The 21273-nt window shown below is 36.7% G+C and overlaps 1 protein-coding gene across 10 annotated transcripts in view; it reads left to right on the forward strand.

The window, feature by feature from the left end:
• FAT1 (FAT atypical cadherin 1) overlaps positions 1-21273 on the forward strand; it is a 115105-nt gene that overhangs the window by 20370 nt on the left and 73462 nt on the right. For all 10 annotated transcript variants that reach the window (XR_012623090.1, XM_074822692.1, XM_074822686.1 and 7 more), the window contains exon 3: positions 18339-18653. Coding sequence is in view for 9 of the 10 variants with exons in the window: in XM_074822692.1 (XP_074678793.1) it covers positions 18339-18653 (315 nt within the window). In the remaining variant the exon portion in view is untranslated. The remainder of the gene's footprint in view (positions 1-18338; positions 18654-21273) is intronic.

The following is a 21273-nucleotide window of genomic DNA, read 5'->3' on the forward strand; positions in this document are numbered from 1 at the left end:
AGGAGTTCAAGTGATGCTTTCTGAGTTTGAGGGGCATTTTTTTTGTGTGTGTCAGGATAAAACTATTTTGGTGTTTTGGGGTCTTTTTTTGAGAAATGTTGGGAACATATCTGTTCAAGAAATATTAGTTTATCTCTGCTAAATAATAATAAATACAGCTGTTCTTATTCTGGAAACAGGAAGTAGTTTAGGTCAGAGATGCAGAAATAGTCATTCCCTTAGCTTTCTCTGTGAGGAGAGTTTAGTAAAAGTAATACAATATTAAAAAAAAAAAAAAGAGGGGGCAAGTGGAGATTAATTTGATAGTTAACTGCTCTGAAAAGATATTTTAATGCTGATACATGTTCAGTGTTTTTTCTAGTGGCATATTTACTTTGTGCTCTGCCTGGGCGTTCCTTCCCTTTGGTATATAAAAAAAGAAAGACAAGCAGCATAAGAACAACTTGAATTGATGTGACTGGGAGACAAGATCTACCCATTTCAACTCTCCCACCAGCAGTCTTGTGAATCCTCTGCAGAAGAATCCTTACCAAACTTCTCCAGAGCCCACCAGAAGAAAGGTTTTGTTGTGACAATAAATAATGAAGCCACTTACAGCACCATGCCCACCCAAACACAATAACCTGTTTTTTGAAAGCATTTATCCCACATTTTGATGACTTTTCTTCCCTACCAGAATTTTCAGTGATAGTCAAGCATGCAGTATGTGGAACAGAGCTGAAATCCTAGCTTAGTCTACAAGATGGGAGACACAGTTGTGTCTGTGTGGGACACTTAAATTGAGGAGGCATGTTTATGGTTGTTGATTACAGATATTTTAAAAACGTGTTGTATAGACTGTTTTTAAAATGGGGTATTATCTTATTTCCTGCTTTCTAGTTAATGATACCCGATGGGTTTGAGTGTGTTCAGTATGATGTTGAAAATAAGAGTGAAGTTGACACAGAGGAAGATCTGTGTGGTTTCATTCTGGTTTTATGGCATTTTTCTTTAGTGGCATTAAACCAGACTCAGGCCATTGTGCAAGAAAAAAATAGTTATGTTAAAAAAAAATAACTGTGCCTAAATTAGTAATAATTTGAATTTAAAAAACATTTGCTTAAAATTTCATGCAGCTAAGATATATTTTCCACCAATTTGTTACGGTTTTAAAATTAGGCATTTGGCACATAGATTCTCTTTTATGAGACAATACAAAGAGCTGTATGTAACAGCAGCTAACTAAGAATAACTATTGTATCTTTAGATCCCCTTGTAGTAGGAGAAATCTAAAAACTTTTTTTGAAGAAGTATAGACCCAGTTCAGCACAATTTGTGTGTGTTTAAAGAAATAAAGGTAAGAGCCAGAGACCTGCTATCTGTTAGATGGAGTACAAGTCCTAAATTTACTGCTATCCAAAAAAACAATCCAGAAAGCTTTTTCCTAGGAGATAACCAACTTTTGGGGTTGTGTTATTTTGTTTTATTGCCGGTACTGATAGCCTGACTGCCTGACACTTGAATTTAGTCATGTGCATATAAGTACTCAAGTTCAGAAGAGGTTACCTGGTTAACCTGTCAGGGACTATCTGGTCTTGACTACAGTTTGCAGCTTTGCACTCCAGTACTCAGGGTGTGATTATGTTCAGGCTGAGGTCTGGTATGATGGTGCTGCTGGGTTAACCTGTGGGATGATGCTGTTGCAGTCACAGTTCTTTTCAGGTGCATCAAATGTGCTCTAGTTAAACTGGCATTTAGAGCTAATGTTAAGTTTCAGTTTGGCAGAGGTTAAGGAGGCCTGGGTTTGGACCAAGGTCCTGAGCAGCCTGGAGCTAGCAGATTGCCTTTCTTTCTTAGACTAGAAGGAAACTTTATAATTTGCATTTGTGATGGTAGTAACTGCAAAGTGCTACTAGGTTGTTAATGTAGCTTTTATAATGTGTCTTTGGAAGAAGCTGAATTACTTTTAGACAGACATATTCATCTTGTGTTTTGCTGTTGGCAGGGGGATTCTTCCAAAGTAGTTTGCTAGTTTTCTTAGGTATCCTGCTGAGTAAAACATCACCTTAACTGCCGAATAGAGATCCCATACAAAAACTGGGCTCCCCTCCTCTTCTGCAGGGATGCTGAAAGTAGGGGATTGTTTTGTTTTGAAAGGTGTTGATTGGGTTACAACTTGGTCTGATGAAAACAGAGCTGCCTCGGGGCTGTGTCTCTGTAGGAGATGAACTGAGGCTGATCCACATGCGGTCCCAAAGATTACCTTATAAACAGCAATCAATTCAGGCAGCAGAGTACATATTAATGGCCTATTAACTTGCTTGGGCCTCTCTTTGACTTGAAAAGTACTTGCGGGCAGAGGAATAATAAAAGGGAAGGGTTGCCAAAAGCTATGGAAGGTGCATCTTGCCATATCACTGTTGGTACATCTGTTGAGTTGGGGATTTATTTCCTACAAAGCATCTGCTTAGCTTTTGAAGTACATATTAAGGTCAAAGGAGGGGAGCTTGAAATAATTGCGTAATGTTTATTCTTTTCTTTGAAGATTTTAAACTTTAATCATACAGCGTTTGGACATATTTAACAAAGGACAAACCTACGTGAGTATTTGGCAAACTTCCACAACTTATAACATGCAGTACTTGCAGCTTTAGAACTTGGATTTTAAAGTACTTTGGGCCTTGCTGAAACCTTTGCAGGTCCATTTTGTAATCTGTGTATCATTCTTATTGCATCTGTGACTTGATTACACTGGTTATGAAGGTGATGAAAAATGAATTTTCAGTTCATCAGTCTCCATGTGGCTCAACAAAGGAGAATCTCTAGCATTCCAGTACCATCAAAGAGGGATTTTTGGAAAAACAGAAATGTCCAAAGAATCAAGCAACAGGACTGCAACAGATGATGTCTTTATTCAGAAATTAGGTTTCCCCGAACTCCTTGCATCCTTTGCTTCTATTTCATTTTAAATTATCTGTGAACAAGGATAAATCAATACATTCGTGGTTCTTATAAAGAGTTGCATAATTTTGATAGGCATTAGGGTTAAAGAGCAAACTGCTGAGCTAGTGGATATAAATTGTTTTGACCTACCAGTAGTGGCGATCATGAATAGTTTTTTTGGCTCAGAGTTCTGTGTCTGTACAGACTTGTCAGTGTGGCATCACCAGTACCAGAACTGTATATCTGCCTGTATGACAGGGAAGGTTACACACAGAAAATTGAGTAGTTGTATTTGTTTATTGCCCAGTCTACTTCTTAGAATAATCCTCACTGGCATGGATTGTTTCCAGAATCTACACATTTCTTACATCAATCATTCTGGGTGCTTATACAAAACGCCATTTTTGTTTTCCTGATGCAAAAAGCCTGAAACCGCCTCTATGCACTAAAAAATGAAAATTCCTGAGTTTGGTTTTGAAGTTGCTGATCATAGTGTGCTTATTCATATTTTGTACAGGATTTAAGGATTAAAAGATTATTATATTAAAAATTCCAAAATGTAAGAAGTATAGTTACAGAACTACACTTCTGATTTTAGTGTTACTGGTAAATGTACATGAGCATTACAGAACTCCAGTCATGTGGGTAAAGAAATGAAGATTCTGATAACATCATGTGACAAAAATTAATACAGAAAGAATGAATAATGCGCTGAAAATGAATACAGACTTCTCATATGTGTTGCCTGTAGTCCTGGTTGTATTTACGCACAGAGGGAGTTTGGTAGTTCAGCTTGAAAGTCTTGCAGTACAAAGAAGCTTATGATGGAATGTATGAATGGAATTATGTATGTGATCTTTAATGCTGGTACCTTGTCTCTTGTGTTCCTCCAGAGTTGTGAGGGTGACATGCATAGCTCTTTCATGAGGAGCACATCTCCATTCTACACTTTTTTTTTAATCCCCCCATTCCCCCGCTGAACCTTTGCCTGTAGATTTACCATGACAGGGTATATCCTGTCTCTATGAAAATTAGAGATTGCTGTCTAATGATAAGGGTTTAATCTGCAACGAATCAGACATGTGGAAACTTCTGTCTGTGGAATTTTCTGTTTGATCTGAGAGGAATGCCCTTGCTGTGCCCTTCCTGTAATGAAAGCAAGGTAGAGTGAATCAAAGTGATTCTAGATAAGATTGGAATGTGTGCATTGGTTATGCCTCTATTATATTGGGTGTTGCGATTCTGGTCATATGTATTATTTTACTATCCAAGAGATTAACAGCATAGTTCATCTTTTTAAAAGATACCTCTTTCTTTCTGTTTTAGTTAAAAGTGCTGGGGTTTTTTATTGATTAAATTCCTGAGCTAATTACTTAGGTTTGAACATGGAAAGTCTTGCTCACAAAAACAGATATTGTCAGCAAAATATTGAGCATGCAATGATAATACAACAGGGGGTTTTTGTTACTGTAAATAATTTTATACTATTCACTAAATCTTCTGTCTTAAAGATTTTTTTGCTGTACCATTGTGAGGAATGGCTAACAGTTTCTCTCTGTCTTTATTACACGAACAGTTAATGATTAACAAATATCCAGTTGCTTGTGCAAGGAATGTTAATTACTTTGTGGAGGGAGGGAAAGATGACTATGCCTTTGCATAAGAAGTTTGGTATCACAGTTCACTTTGAAGGTAGTTTGAATATTACAATACCAATTTTAGCAGATTAATCAAAAATGGAAAAATTACCTGTGCCTCTGTCTTTGATGTTAGGTTATATGTATGTGCTTCCATACCTGTGCTACTAGCTACTGCAGTAATATTTTGGGTTGCCTGGATTTGTCCAGTCATTTTAGAATAAAAGTGTATGAAGAGATGACAACTTGTGTATTACTTTGTGTATGGATATAGAGAAAATACAGCTTAAAAAAAAGTGATAAAATAAAAATCTAAGCAATTCATAGTCCCCACTATTTCACACCATTCCTAATCAGCTTTCTGAACAGGGACTTGTGTGTTAAGTACAGAAGCCCAGAGATCAAGAACTGTGCTTGCAAATATATATTAAAAAAGCTTAGACCTTGCACTTTTCAGCTAGCTTTTTGCTTGCTTAAAAATGTTCATGCTGAATAGTGAAATTTTATAGTGAAGTTGTGGACTGAGTTGAATCCTTCCAGATGCAGATAAGGTAGGGGAGGAGAGGAGAGTGTGAGAATGTTCAAAAACTGTTAGTGAAGGATGAGTTGTCAAGTTGTCATTGACTCAAGTGACACATCAGTTTTGATGTGCGTTGTTTAATAAGAAGTTAAGGGAGTGATGATTACAGTGAGATCAAGATTACTGCAGATTATGTGGATTAAGTTTGGAGTGAATATTGATCCAGCACGTGAAGATAGGAGGCAATGAAGTAAGAAATATATCCATGCAATGTCTGTAATTCCAGGGGTGATCAAAAAATCCTTTGGAAATTGAGCTGTTCAGTCTAGTCAAACACAAGAATGGCCAGCATTTGAGAATATATTGTTGAGAACAGTCATGCACAGATATGGAGATTTGAGAGGGTCACCTGGCACAAACTCCATCTCTAGTCACTGCAGATTCTGTGAATTTCTTAAACAAGATAAAAATCTTCAGTGGTTCAGGACCAAAATGCATTTTGTGCCTAAATGGTCTACTAGTTACCTACAATACTGTAGTGTACTTTCATTTACACCGAGTGTGCTAGTGTAGACAGAGTTGATCACTTTTATCATGGCTCTGTGACAATTAAACTTCTTGTTTGATGCAGTTATTCACATCACTCATTCTCTTTGGTATTGTTACTAAAGGTGCAGTTATTTTCAGCGAAAAATGTTTCTGTGGGGAATAATTAAGTATTTCTCATTTACTTTTTTAATTCCAAAGTTCTTTGCCTTCATGACTCTCCTGTCCTGAAGTTTTTACTAAGAAATAAACAAGTTCAGAAACATTTCTTTGTATGGCCTTTTGTTTGTTTTGATGCATATGCAAAGGCAAATAAAAATAAAAAAAATAATTGATATAACAAGTACTGATCAGTGTGGAATCTCCTCTGGATACATGAGTAGAAATAAAGTCTGAATAAATAAATGGATACTTTGTAGGTTAATAAATCTGTCGGAACAAGGATGAAAATGTCTTTTGATGCCACTGGATCCCAGATGTTTTAATCTCATGACTTCGTTGATTGCTTTGTTCTCCTAGCACTCGCATGCCCACAGGTACACCAGCTCTTCTCTGTACACATAAACCTGCTTGGAGCAGTGTTTCTGTTGGCAGTAATTAAGTGCCATGGTATAGTAATGTGAACAGCAGTAATAGCCTGATTTTCAGTATTTCTCAACATGCTACCTGCCTTTTGATAGGTATCAGTATCTTTTCTTGCTCAGCTCTGGTCTGGGAACTGTCATTGTTAGCCAGCAGTTTCTGCAACTGAAAATAGTCTGGAGACTGAAAGTTTGAAGCAAAATTGCAGCAGTCCAAAACACAAATCAGAATAACGTGCACATGCTAAATGGCAATTTTTTGCATGTGGATGAGTCGTGAGCCAGTGTTGCTATGGAGCACAGCTGTAACTGCTTCTTACTCAAGAGTAGAACTCCTCTGTTGGACTTGTTTGGCCTTCGAAGTTTATTTTTCAGAAGTAATATGAGGTAGGCTGCAGTTGTTCAAATTGCAATGAAAAAGGGATTCTGAGAGAAATGCTGTGTATGCAGGAAAAAGATTCTTGGGATACATGGAACAAGTTTATTTAAGATGGTCATTAAACTTGAGATTTACAGACAGAAAGTGAGTATACTTGTTGCAGAACTGTCCAGGTATTTTAATAGTTTGGAGAGGTCTGAACAGCTAGACCCTTCTGGATCAACAAACCAGTTTCTGTACAATTAAATGTGTTTCTCTTGTGCATAATTGGCTTCCCATGCGTCTCATTATTTTCCTTGTAGCCTCTTCTTCTGCCTAAGGGGGACCTAGGTTAATCTGTCAACTCCAGTTAGTTTTGAAATTCCTGGGGCCATTTGCAGAGGAATTTCCCCTTCAGAGGCTCCCCATTTCCCAGTTAAATTATTAGAGTGGTAATATAACCACTCACATTGTCAACAGTTCCTTAGTACTAGGAAGACTGACAGTGAGGGATTTTGCAGGGTGAAGCCAGAGTTCTAAAGAGCATTTATTTGTGTGTGTACATAAGAAATTCTTAACAAAGAAGATAGAAATTCATCATTTGCATTTCTTACGCACATGCAAGTACACATACAAAATTTGATTAAATACATTTCCTTCTTTGTCTTTGACATTCTAAGTAAACAAACAGTAGACCTGTAGAACCCTTCACTTGTTTCTGAATTACCTACATTTCAGTAGAAATTCTCTGTTGGTCATGAAACTGTAGTATGAGAGCAGGATTTAAAGGTAACTAAACAGTGTAACAATATTATCCCAAAGTATTTTGCTTAAACATAGTTTTATGATGCTGTGTAATTGTATTTCTTGGGATGTAGAAGCGAGTTGTGTCTTTACCTGAAGACGAAAATCTGTCCTGAATAAGGGGATGCATGACTGAGGTAGTAATTGGTGTGAGATCCTGCAAACCTTGCTCACGTAACACAGTAAGAGGAGCTGCTTCTGTGGGTACTGAGAGCTCACATGCTTGGCCCAGAATCTGCTGGCAATTTGTTCTGCTTTCACTAATATTTTATAAATGTGCTGTAATGCTGATATAGTAGTCTGGTCATGTTTTTTCAGCATGCTTTCTCTCAAATCATGAATGACTGCTCATGTTAACAGCAAAGCTTGCTTTACTTGCTCTCTCTTCAAAGAAACTTAGATCGTATGTGGTTGTATTACAATAATTTTTCCTATTGGCGTGGGAGTTAACATTTCATTTCCCTAATGTGTACTCATCAGGGGGTTTTTATGTCTCTCCGTATCGAGCTTTCGCAACATGGTACTGTTCCTCTGTATAGCAATTATATTGCCTGTCCGAAAGCTTGACATACAAGCAGCCTAGCTGACAGAAATAAGCTGGAGCTATTAAAATAACAGTAAATGAGGCTGACAATGGGAGCTGTCTGCCATTGTCCCAAAAGATCTTCTGAACTGGAAGTAATCAGCTGAGTTATAAGGCAGCCCCATCGGGGATCTTCTAATTGCGAAAATTCCCCCTTGCCACCCCCAACTTCCTGAAAGGAAGTTCACAATCTTTGTGGACTTTAGCAGATTTATTACTTTTAGCGCAGACTAGCTAGTACTGAATCATAATTTCTGGGCATAATCTTTTCTGTGGAAAATTTTAAGAATGTGTTTTCAGTACTTCTTTTCTTTTATAAATGGTCTAAACACTGTTTTCTCCATTCATTTGACTTGGTTTTGTACAAATGTGCAGAAAGCAGTGTGGCAGGAATTAGAAGTCAAAATGTTACTGAGTCTAATTATTTACTATTCTTCTGCCCTGTGTTTTGTTCTACTTTATGCATTTAAGTAAGATGTGCAAAACCTGTTTTCTCAATGTTTTAAAATATAGTTCGTGTTTGATGCAGAGCTTTAACTATGCACATCTTTGTTTCTAGGTCTTCATACTGTCTGTAGATGCTTATTGAAGTAATAGCCACTCTTAACTGTTGAACATTCTGTATTTCTTCAAATCTCTCTGTATCTACCGTGCTTATAACCTGCATGTAGCAGAGATCAATAGTGACCCTTTCTCTCCCTCATCTTGAACACAATTCAAATTACTGCTGTCTGTTCATAGCACAGAAGTGAAGCATAAACTGTTCTGTGTTTTTAAGTTTTATGTCAAGGTCTGGATTTGACCACATGCTGGGGCTCTCTGGATGCCAAGTTTTGTCCCCAGAGAAGTGTTTTACTATGAATGCATTGGTAATTTCTATGCATTTACAAAAGTGAGTCTGTGAGGTTTGACTGGTCATGATAACGTCTGATTGTTTCACCAACTACTATCTCAGTTGTTCCATTAGTGTCATATGCAGAAATTGTTTAATTTCAAGTACGGTAGGTTATTTAATGGAATTTGGGAGTTTTTGAAAACTTGTATCGGATTTACTTGAGGTATTGGTACAAAACTGGATTTGGCTATATATTTCGTTACATCTAGACAGTTCTGTACAGTTAAATTTGAGATATAAAACAGGTCATCATTTTATTATGATTGAGCTTTTACTTTGTTCAGTTTGGTTCAGTTAAAATCTCAAATCTGTTATGATGACGATGGTTTCTATACTCTGTTGATGGTTCTGTGTGCTCTAGAGACCACATATGCTCTGCAGTAATATCCTTCCCCTTCTACCTCCCAGAACTTGCAATAAGTAGTCCCTGGAAAGAAAGCACACAGTGGTGGACTTGACGTGTTTGAACATCTTGCAGCTGCACAGTGAAATGGCATTTACCAGTTAAAGAACTTGTGCAAATTCACTAGAGCTCCATCAGCTTGCCGATATTGCTAGTGATAAGTTCCTTGAAACTTTCTAAGCCTTGATTTGTTAAAAAATGAGCAAATTGTCCTTGAAACAGCAACAAGAGTTGCTTTCCATTTAACAATCCCATCTAAGCAGTATTTCTTAGCTGGTAGTACACAAGACATAACTTGAAATGTATACAGCTTTCTATTTCAAAGAGCTATAAATAAAATTTCATTCAATTTTCTGAGAATCTCCCTTTATAAATGCTGACAAAGGACTTGTAAATCCAATATGTTTCAGCTTATATGCAGTATTTTTTTCCTAGCTTCTCCTGAGAGAAATTTTTCTGCGTGTTCTCTGAAGCAGAAATTACAGTTTTGAGTTTTTTCATTGCCTTTCTTCAGTATAAGAAGAAATGTTATATATAAAAAAGTGGATTAAGACCACTGTATAGAAACTTACTAAATATCTAAAGAACTAAATATGTAAAATCTGAATGTGACAAGCTATAACTATTGGAAGGAATGTTTATATTGATGACAGATGTTAGATGATATTATCTAAGGACTTTTGGGGTGCCTGTGAAAATCTTAACTCTGTAGCCTGCAAACATAACTTGTTGCAGAATTTTTCAAGGTTGGTTGTGTGTTTGTGGGGTACAGTTAACTAAGATGCATGTAAAAGGTAAAGCCACCAAATTATTTTAAAAAATCAGAATGTGTTAATTTAAGATTCAGCTTTATTCAGGCAAAATAGAAGAATTGAGTGGTTGAAAAGAAACAATTAAACTATTTCAAACTAGATTGAATTATTAGTTATGCACATTCATATTCCTCAGACATGTTTGCAAACAAGTAATCTGAATTCTTCACGAGTTATGCAAAATGCAGTACCAATGGTTTGTTGCTAGGTTACGGTCTTTCTAGCTGTGCCTAATTAATGCTCCTGGAGAAGAGGAGAGAGAAGAGCAGCAAACACATCTTGTTCATGAGTGATTCAAAGGCAAGCAATAGTTGCTAAAACTTTCTGCTCTCCTTCAGGGCTGCAACCAAGGATTATTTATATTCTGAAACAGTACAGTTTAGTCTGTGTGAATCTTCAGATGCAAGAAGTCTGATATGTGAGTAGTTGTCAGTGATAAGCTTTAAATTGCTATGGAGTTGAAGAGCAAATCATATTTCTCTGGGTGGCATAAACACGTAATGCTTCCTGTTCAAAGTGCATATGTGATACAAGTAAGGAAGGCCTGCACTTTTCCAGCTCAGTTTATTTATCAAAAATATTATTTCTCTTAAAAGAGAGATTGTATATACTTTTAAAAAGTTCACACTGCCTGCCACAGGTCTTTAGTATTTCAAGAGTTAGAGTGCAGTGCCTCTCTTGGCATTCTGCCCTGTTTATAGAGTGGATGAGCTGACATTTCACTTCTGCAAAAGGAATCTCATTCCATTCCTCTTTAGAAGGAGATTGTTTCAAGGAGTAGCTCACAGGATGGAGATTTTGGTCTTTTCAACTGACATTTTTAAGTGCTGAATAGTTCCTTGTCTCTGTGGTAGGATGTACTCTAAATCCTCAGTGCTTAAAGATAGTTGGTCTGTGTAAAGGCTGGTGTGATATTGTGCTGCCTTTGTTTGTTTTGGTTTTACCAAGTGGTTATTACTTGACTGATCAGAAATACTAAATTTTGTTGACATTAACATTGGATGCTATTTTAGAAGAACTGTAGGCTTAAGGCTCAGTTGTCCCTTATACACTGGTGCTTGGTAGAGGTCTGAGTTAGAGTAGCACAGCAGCCTCAGGGAAAGAGAATTTTTTTTCTTGGGAGTTCAACAGGTTTCGTGTTTCAAAACCTTCACTTTATAGAACTCTCTATGGTATGTAGGGTTGTGGCTGTACTTGGCTGCTGCTTCAAGGCATTTCCTAATGTCAGACTACAGTGGTGACCAGAAGTTACAGAAAGAAGTTAACAGAATTGCACATAAATTGGCTAGATGATTATTATTTTTTAATTGCTCTAAAAGTGAAAAGAATCTGAGCTATGACGCTAGTCCCAATTAGTAACAAAATCACAATTTATACTGAGTACTACAGAGGGGTGTAGTGTTTGTAAATAGGGCACTCCAGTCTGCTGTGGTCTGGTTTATCTTGTACAGGTGGGTGCCATAACTATTAATAAATACGCCTTTTTTTCAAGTCACCTTGCTTTCTCTTACTCTCTGACAGGGAGCATAAAGTGGAGAAAAAAAACCCATGCATAACATACAGGATTGCATTTGCCAACTGTCCTGATTTGACTGTGCCTCTAGAAGTTACTCAAGGAGAAAGGGAGGATGAAAGTGTATGGATGTGTTCCTATCTGAGGCCTCTGGGGACTGCTGAGAAGCAGACAAGCACTGTGTCTTCTCCTATGCCAGATGTTTTTTCCTGTTTTGTTTTTTTTTTTTTTTTTTTTTGTTGGTTTTGGTTGGTTGGTTGGTTTTTGGTTTTTGTTTAATCCTGTCAGCTCCACTATAGCCTCTGTATTTCTACAGCTTGGGAAAATGCTTATCATGTCATGGCAGGTAATAATCTGAGAGAGAGGTGTATTGCAGGAAAGGCAACAACAGAACCTATAACAAGAGACAAATAGGAACAAGAAGTCTGCCAAGGAAGTCATCTGTGTTCAGTCTGGATAGTGTTGAAGAACTGCACTGTCACTAACTTACACCAAAAAAGTAAAGTATGGGTTAAAACAGATGCTATTTTAAATAAGATGACCTGGGCGGAATCAAAAGTTAAATTAAAAGTGGAAAGTACCAGCTTTGTAAAATGTTTGTGTTTTTCTGGCCTATTCTGGCTGTGCAAGTGTGGAGATTTTAGTAACAACCTGAAGAATGTCTGTTCTGAATTGCTTAACACTAGAAGCCAAAGTATGATGGTATTATACTTAGTAAGATTTTACTTAAAAACCAAAACAACCAAACCACTAATCAACGAGGCTGATGTGACTATTTGTTTTAACAAAAACTAAGCAAAGTTCCACAAAATGTAAAGCAGAATTTTGGTCAGAAAAACTGTAAAATTCTGGGAGTTGGAGTTCTTTGGGTTCTTGTCCACATAAAAAGCTAATTAATAACTTTCTGGAAAATATATACAGCCTATCTAGAGGTAGCAGAGATTCTAGTAGTAAACTGTAATATGTGCTGAGCATTTCCCCCAATTTTGCTTTTAGTTCAAATGGTTGTGCAGACCTTAGGATAGTTTACACTGCAGTGACTTTAGAATTCAAGTTTGTTTGAATTGAATTCAATTCAATTTACTTTGTTTAGAATTCAAGACAAAGTTTCATTCTGTGTTTGGTGTGTTGGCAGACTAGTGCCATTGAGGGACAGCATGCCTCCGTTTTTAACAGGCTTAATCCACTTTTAAAACTTTGATTTGGATTGGTTGTTCACTGAAGGTCATACTTGATCAAAACCTTTGTTCATGCAATTCTTAAAATTGCCTTTTTTTCCCCCAGAGATGGCTTTTAAAGCAGCTGAAGAAGCTTTTTATTTGCTCAGCTTATTAGAATTTAGATTAATTAAGTTTGTAATCAGATTTCAAGCATCATGTTCCAGGCCAGAGATTTCTCTTAGTTTGTTTCAAACGTCACTCCCAGGGCAAATTCTGCTAAACTGCATTTTCATGCTTTGCTGAGAAATGATTGCAGGTTTTGATTTCCATTACAGAATCATTAATATTGTTAATGAGAGTTCTTATGGATAATCACGCTTAAGGAGGATCATCCCTGAGAATTGGGAGTATTATAGTTTGAGCATTTGTTAATTAGATAGAATTGGCATTTGTAAGACTGTCAGATTTGAAGTGGATTTATATGTTTATTTTTGTTTTAAAAGTGACTGTGGTTGTAGTGACTTGGGTTGTGGGATTTAAATTTTAATGTTGATTCTTGTCAAGAGTGGGGTTAGCGTTTTGATTTTTCCTCACTTGCTGTATTTATAAGCCAGCCTGTTCCTCCACATTAAATTCTGTCCAAATTCTATTCTGTAGCATTCACTTAAGACTTTTGCCTTCTTTTAAGGAAATTGATAGAGAAGTCCTATTGCATCAAGTGGAAACAATATCTAGTCTAAAATTTCAGACATATGAATACTGTAAAATCAGCTCTGATGTCCTCTTGCAGATGACTGAGAAATGTTTCATCAGAGCACTTTTGTACTCCCCTCTGGTGGTTAGTGACTGGATATGAATTTCTTTTTATCCTGTCCACCTGAAAGGCTTCAAGATTACATATCCAGCCAAGTGAAAAATGTTTTTGGAATCCTCACTTCACCGTATTTTTTTGAACAATAATATTTACAAGTCTTTGGAATTACCATACATGCTAAAGATTCTTTAGTGGTGCTCTGTGGAAGATTTCTTCACTTGTCTTGCTACATAAAAAGCAAATGGTTTGTAAAAGTTAAAATTACCAAATTCCCTCAGTGTAGAGAATGGATTGGAAATTTGCTGATTAAAGATTTTCCTGTGAATGGGAGAAGAGTTAGAGCAGAGATGGAGCTTTTACAGCATTGAAGATATAATAGAAGCACTTAAGCTGTATTCCCTAAATGTGCTTTGTACCACTTGAAGAAAAAAAGTGAAAATACTTTCTAGGAGCCAAAATACTCTGTTGAAACTAATGATACAGATCAACATCTTACTGATGCTTAATGGATCTAGCTGATTGTGAGATTAAAACAAATAAACTCTTACTTAGATTGTTTTATTACTTCTCTTTGATACGTGACTTACCATCATTTTTCTTCTGCTGTCTTGAGAACCACTAGAACTAGAAGTCAGTGAATTTATGAACTCTGCAAGTGCTGACTTTCAGACAGCATACAGTATTATGCTGCCCTAATATGTAAAATAGGCCACTGTAGTCAACGTTTGCAAAAGCAGAAAGTTGGCACAGCAGCCAATGATACCTTAAGGACTGGTTCTAGACCTGTGATTTGGTAGGAGACCTATTGTTATCTTTGTTAAAAAAAAAAAAAAAAAAAAAAGTTGTCTTAGTTAAATTTTGCTTTGGGCTTGTGTTTTTTAGTACAATAGACTACTGAAGTTTACATGCATTTGTATTCATTATTGTTGCACAGAAATTGAAGATTAGGCTATTAGTGTTCTCTTAGGCAAAATCAGGAAAGGTTCAGTGTTAAACTTGCAGAAGCAGGAGCAATTTCAGCTAGAGTAATGAAAAAAGGATGGTGTTTTGTAATTACTGATTTAAGGTCAGATTATACACTGATGTTAAAAGCGGGGAAAAAAACCAAGTACTCCATGTAGTTGTGTGCGTTTAGTGTTGATTGTGCTTAGTGACATAAGTGCTGATCCAAAACCAGAAGAAATTCAGGTTGTGGTAGTCAGAGCTTCACCGAATCAGTATCTGTTCCATCTTATTGTTGGGTAGAAACAACAGGTAGAAAGCTGAGTCATATTAATACACCAGTCATCCCTTCATCCCTTCTCTTGTGATGCCTGCAGCCTTGAGTGATGGTGCCACTCCAGTGTGGTGCCCACTCCTCCACCCCCCTCAGTGTGCGAGGGGGTGAAGGGAAGTTTTTGCTCCCTGTCTTCCTGTCCCCTTCTGCATGACTTTTGTACCATAGGAATGTTATTTTGAGTCTTCATTTTTAATATTGTCAAAGTGATCCACTTATGCATGATGACTGTCTTTTCTGTTTTCCAACTTGCATGTGTACCTGCCTATTTCATCTATTTTAAACCGTAAGAGGGGTACATGGAGGTTATTTTTTAGTACCCTTTATGCCTCTAGGAAATGTTCATTCTAGGAAATGTTCATTCAGGAATTAATCTGTTGATTAGTGTTAGACAATTACATAGACATTTTTGTATATCTCACTGATCATAAAATCGTTTTCCTAGGTGCTTTCTATTTCAGTTTGGAATTATAAATAACATATACAGAAAAAATGTTCACCCAACAATTCAGGATCTGTTAGGTGAGACACATAAGAAAAATGGAAAAATAGTGAATGAGATTTCATGTTACTTTGACCAGTGCACGCTTAGAGTGTGTGTGACCCTGTAGGAAATCAGAGACATTCTGAAAACCAGAGCTACCCTGTTGGCTAAATGTCTGTGTTACATGACATGTTCAGTGGTCAAATGATCAGACAGATTACAAGCCTTTCATTGAACATTTCTGCAGAAGTCAGTGTTAAGTGTACAGAAATAACATCATATATGCAGATCTAATTTAACATTAACCAAAAAATAAAGTTGCACATGTGTGCTGTGTCGTACTGTTAGTCACTATCCTTGTAACCTTTTTACATATTTCTTTTTGAGATACTGTTGTTACTGGTTTTTTGGTGTGGTATTATCTTTCCCTTTGTCCCTTGTGAAGTATGTGACTTAAGAGAATGGATACTTTAAGAACTGATAGTCCACAAAAGCAAAATAGGTTCAGTCTTCTTTTTCCTTGAGGTAGGCTTTGATAACTAAGGTGGTAGAATTTGTAAATGCTGGGTGAGCCGATTGTGAGAGGAGAGCTCCATTACCACAAGAGTCTCTTTATGTTTCTTTAAAATCATCCAAGGCTATCTTAAAATTAATCTGCTACTTCTGATGTAGCTACTGTTAAGAAAGCAGGACAGGTGTAAAATGATAATGGTTGCTCAGTTCAGCATGAGCCTGCCCACTGTGTTTTGCACGAATTCCAAGTAACAGAGAGCATTGCTGGAAGCCTTGCTAAAAGGGAATATTAATACAGTCTAGTCTTGTGTTTGGTAGGACATAAAGGCTTTGCAAAATTTTCCAAGGCATACATGGCGTCTACCCAGACTTATGATAAAGTGCTTGCATGCCATATCCATCATTTAGGTTTAGAAGTGAGGCCACAGTAATTAACAAATTTATTTACTCCCAAGCAAGTCTCCTGGCTGAAGTAGAGAGGTGCAAAAGGTGTAACATGAGTTACAAAAATAGAATCCAGGTAACTGGTTGCTCATGGCTGTGTATCCATTTTTAAGAGCAATTTTATGTACATTAACAGTCAGAAACTGTGTAGGTAACCACAGCATAAATCCAGTGACTGCCATCAAACAAAATGCTGAGGTGAAGAGACTGGAACTGTCAAATGCCAATATCCGTAAAATTAACATCTTACGTTAGGTTTTGATGATGTTCCTCTCAAAAAAAAAGAAAAATTATAAAGCCACCAGTTTGCTTTCAAGAAAACTTTTATAGAATGTATGTAATGCATGTATATTTTCAAATTGCAGTGCTCCTCCTTTTTATCCCAGTTGTGAAGCCTTTGACACTATATAAAACCAGTTTGCACACTGACATCTGGTGGTAGTTCTGAAATGCTGTGTTGCTTGAAATGCTATATATGGGTATTTTGCAGGTCTAAGCATTAGATGCTACCCCCCTCCAGCCCTTCTGAAGTGATCTTATTGATATCTTAAAATTTCAAATGACCATCATCAGACCCTTATGCAGCTTCACACAAGGCAAAGAAAGTAATGAATAAATGAGTAATTTCTTAATATTTATCTCACTTTGCTCAGCTGGTATAATGCTTTAAAAAAAGTGTCTGGAGCATGTGAAGGAAGTGATACTTAAGAGTTAATTCCTTTCCTGAAGAACTCCAGTAAAAGCACAGTGGCATAGTTTTATTGAGGTCTTATCTTACTGATGGTATATAATAGGTTATGTGGAGTAAATGAGCTCAGGAGACTACATTACGCATAGTCACATCATGTGGCTGTATCCAGAGTCCAAAACTGGCTGTCATGGTGATAGTTTGACTCCTCTCGGCTCCAATCCCGATTAGGACTGGTGTGTGTCACTAGAACAAACAATAAGAGCCATGACAAAGCCCATCAAGATTTCCACAGAAATGTTTTCAAGAGCTTGCTCTGTGCCTCACCCTGACACGTATCAGGTTCGTTTTAAGTTCTATTTAGAAAACATCTCAAATCAGACAACCCGTAAGAGCGATTGGATCAGGAAAATGAAAGTGCAAAGTTTTACTGTACCATGGCTCTGTGAATCCGTTTAATATTCATCCCCCATCATGTAGGTTGCACCACATCACGTACCCTTTTGACACATGCATATTATGACTGTACCTGTAGAGTAAGCTGCTTATAAAAATAGATCTGTATTTCCTTCACAGTGGATAAAAACTTGAGTCCCTCATTCTTTATTTAGTTCTGGCTCAGACAAGCTTCTGTAGACTCAGCAGGCAGATTTTGATTAAGTTTGTGAATTGTGTAGCTGTTCCTTAAATGGTAATCCATTTTATGTGTGTAAAATTGACCTAAGTGCTGCTTTCCATTGCCCGAGTAATGGCAGCCGTGGGTTGGTCTTAATGCTACAAAGGTTAGCCTCAGGTATAACTTTTTTTTTCTTTTCTGTGAAATTTGTGTGTCAACCCAAATAAGCACATTAAGAAAATTCAGTTAAAGAATTCATTTGGGCACATAGATAAGAATATTTCACATTTAAGTAGCTGCTCATTAATATGCATAATGGTAAACAGTTCAAGAGTTTGGCATCTAAATCAGATAGTTTAATATGGTATAAAATTCACTATAATCAGTGATGAGTAAAGAGGGTCATTCAAGTCCCAAAAGGCTGTGAATTACTCTTTATATTTAATCTTTTAGGCAAAATAGCTTTTATGAGTAGTGCTAATTGAGCTGATAAATCTCAAAGGATGTTGGAAAGGAAAGTAAGTAATATATTGTTTTAATATCTGTAATGCATAATTGCTGAAAACTGTTGCAGTAATATTATTTTTTGTGGCTTTAGGTTAGTCTCAATATGTTTGTCTGGGTATATTAACAGAGACTATAGAGTCAATGTCAGTTATTTCGAACTTTTATTAATTTTTATATATTTAAGCTTGTTGCTTACTCTATTTTTTCACAGTTCTGCATGTTTATTGAGCATTTTCTATTTATCTTTTTTCCTATTAAATAGGTATTATTGAGACTGCAGATCGACTGGATCGTGAGACTACTTCACATTACTGGTTAACTGTTTATGCAACTGACCAAGGTGTTGTGCCCTTATCATCTTTCATTGAAATCTACATAGAAGTTGGGGATGTTAATGACAATGCTCCTCAGACCACAGAACCGGTTTATTACCCAGAGGTCATGGAAAACTCACCTAAAGATGTATCCGTCATTCAGATTGAGGCATTTGATCCAGATTCTAGCTCAAGTGAAAAATTAACCTACAAGATTACAAGTGGAAATCCACAGGGATTCTTTTCAATAAACCCCAAAACTGGTAAGTACAATACAGTGTTTTATTTTACATATGAGTGAATCGACATATTTGCATAAATACATAAACCAGGCAAAATCAAGATCTTTGGTTTAACATTGTAACCATGTAGTTAGAGTTAAGCTGGTATCTTGGGCTATGTCAATATTAGTAAGTTACACAAACAAGTAGAAGAGGATTTGAGAGTGAAGGAGTTGGTTCAAAGTACTTGACATCCACATCATGCACGTTTTGGGAAGGTTTACTTCAGAGTAACCCCATTCTAGAGTGGTCAATGCCCATTTGCTTTCGTAGTGCAGTAAGTATACAGTAAAAATACATATTTTAGCTTAGTTTAATCCAAGCTGGTTTTAGCAGTCTCAGTCTTCCAATTTTCATGCATAGGTTTTTTTTGTCAGATACTTTTTTTTCTGGGTAGTGTTAGTCTAAGCAGTGCAAGCCATTTTATTAACTGCAAACTTGCTTGTCCTGCAGGAAAAAGGGACTATCTTTGCAAGCAGCTGTTGCTGTTGTAAGAAATACAAAATCTAAAAGATAATTTGCAGGTTATGTGGTTGACATGTAATGAAAAGAAAGAGCCTGAGTTCAGTGGTTGTTTGGAAAGCTTCAGAAAAAGCATACTGAGGTTTTAACAGGAAAGTACAAATACAAGAAACAAGTGACCTTTTAGTAACTGTAAATTACAAATACTGAAATGGGTGTAGGGCAGAGAGATGGGAAACAAATAAAATATTTAAAGCTACACAGTGATTTTGAAAACAATGTGAAGGTTGCCTAACATCCCTTGCTTCTGAATGAATGTAGAGAAAATAGTACATATACTGGATGTTTTTTCCACAGATCTTTCCTAATGATAAAGAAGGGTTTGGTTTTAATTAAATAATACTTTGCTGGGCTGGGCGCAGCTTAGCTTTTCATGTGTTGCATTTAGTTACTATTTCACAGTACAGATTACAGGAGATGCTTCTGATTCACTCAGACATAAATTTCTTCTCATAATCCAGAGATTTTTAGACTAGAGGTGCTGTAGAGGTGTAGAGAGTGACTTTAATCTGTAACAAACCCAGTAAGTAGAAGGGAGTAATAGAAGCTCTATTCATTTAGCTCTTGCTCGTTTGTGGAGGGAATTTCAGGGGATAAAGGAGCAAAAATTGGCTGAAAAGTGTTTTGAAGGCTGGGGTTGACACTATGGCCTTCATTCTGTTTCATAGTTGTTTCAGCTCAGGGTATGAAAGACTTGCATGCTGTTATCAGCTGTAATTGCTGTGTCAGCAAAGCTCTGAGTGCAAACACAGGTATGTTATTTGGGTTATTTCTGACAATAACTTCTTTGTCAGCATGTGCTGCATCTGCTTGTGAAGACATTGCCAAGAGGGACGTATGAAATAGCTGTAGCAACAGAAGATCTTTAGCATAGTTATAGCCTGTATCTAAATACTGTATTTACAGAAGCTTTGGTTTTAGAACAAAGGCTGCCTAAGAAGTAAAACAAGAATAATTCAACCACAGAGTCTTTTAAAGTGAATGCAGAAACTCTGTGCATGTGTGTGTGCTTTGCTTCTGTTTGTCTTTCTCTGCTTACACATGATGCAAAAGGAAAAATATTCTGCTCTTCTATCTACTTCCTCACCCTTTCTGGTTTTGAAAAGTACTGTTTGCCTGGCACTTTGATATTTCTTGTCATTTCAATCAGTGCTATTGATAAAAATGGGAGTAAAATTGCTTGTGAGTTGGGTAGAAAGAATTGAGTGACTGCAGTGCTCAAATTACAAGTGAATATAAACTCTACGTTCATTTCATCTTTACTGTGTAATTGGCCAACTATTTTTGGTTGCTGTTTCCTTATTTTTTCTGTACCTCATTTTCTCTTTTTTCCGGTCCTTTCCAACTCCTCTCTGCCTTCTGTGTCATTATGCAGCATTTTCCAAACTTTATTTTAAAAAAGACGCTTGCATGCCTCCCTTACCTAAGTTTTGAGATGAAGAAACATCTTTATTTCTATTTAATGGATAGAAAATTTAGGGCAGCAGGAGGTTGTGACTTGTCTTTAGACAGTTTGTAGTTTTCTATGTCAATAGTTTACTGCTGATCTCATTTATGTGAGAAAAGGAGCTTGAGGGAGCTCAACATACTAGATGGTGAAGTGATACGGAACACTTAATAGAAAGCTAATAAAGATTTTCTGTGAGGAGAGTTTCTTACCTGCCTTTATTGTAGCATGCATACTGTAGAAGCAAACAATGAGTCCAGATTCCTCAACTTTGTGTTAAAACGGGGAAAAAAAAAATGGAAATAATTATATTTCAGAATACAAACACTGAGAAGAAAAGAATTTCCGTCTGATTTACATTCAGCAGCAGAAATATTTTCTAAATATAGTTAAAATCACAGGAATATGTAGACTTACTGATGTCTATTACTGTTAAAATAGTAATGCTAGATAGCCATAATAAACATAGAGAGGAGGGGAGGAGAAGGGGTGGGCAGAGGAGAAGAGAAGGGAAAATTCTTTGGCTGGTTTCTGTTGTGTTCCTGGAGTGCCCTCACATAACTTCAGTGGATATTAAATAGCTAGTTCATGTATATTGTCTTCCTATTATATAGGGCACTGGATTTCATGCAG

This window comes from Strix aluco, chromosome 4 (assembly GCF_031877795.1).
Source record: "Strix aluco isolate bStrAlu1 chromosome 4, bStrAlu1.hap1, whole genome shotgun sequence".
Lineage (NCBI taxonomy): Eukaryota > Metazoa > Chordata > Aves > Strigiformes > Strigidae > Strix > Strix aluco.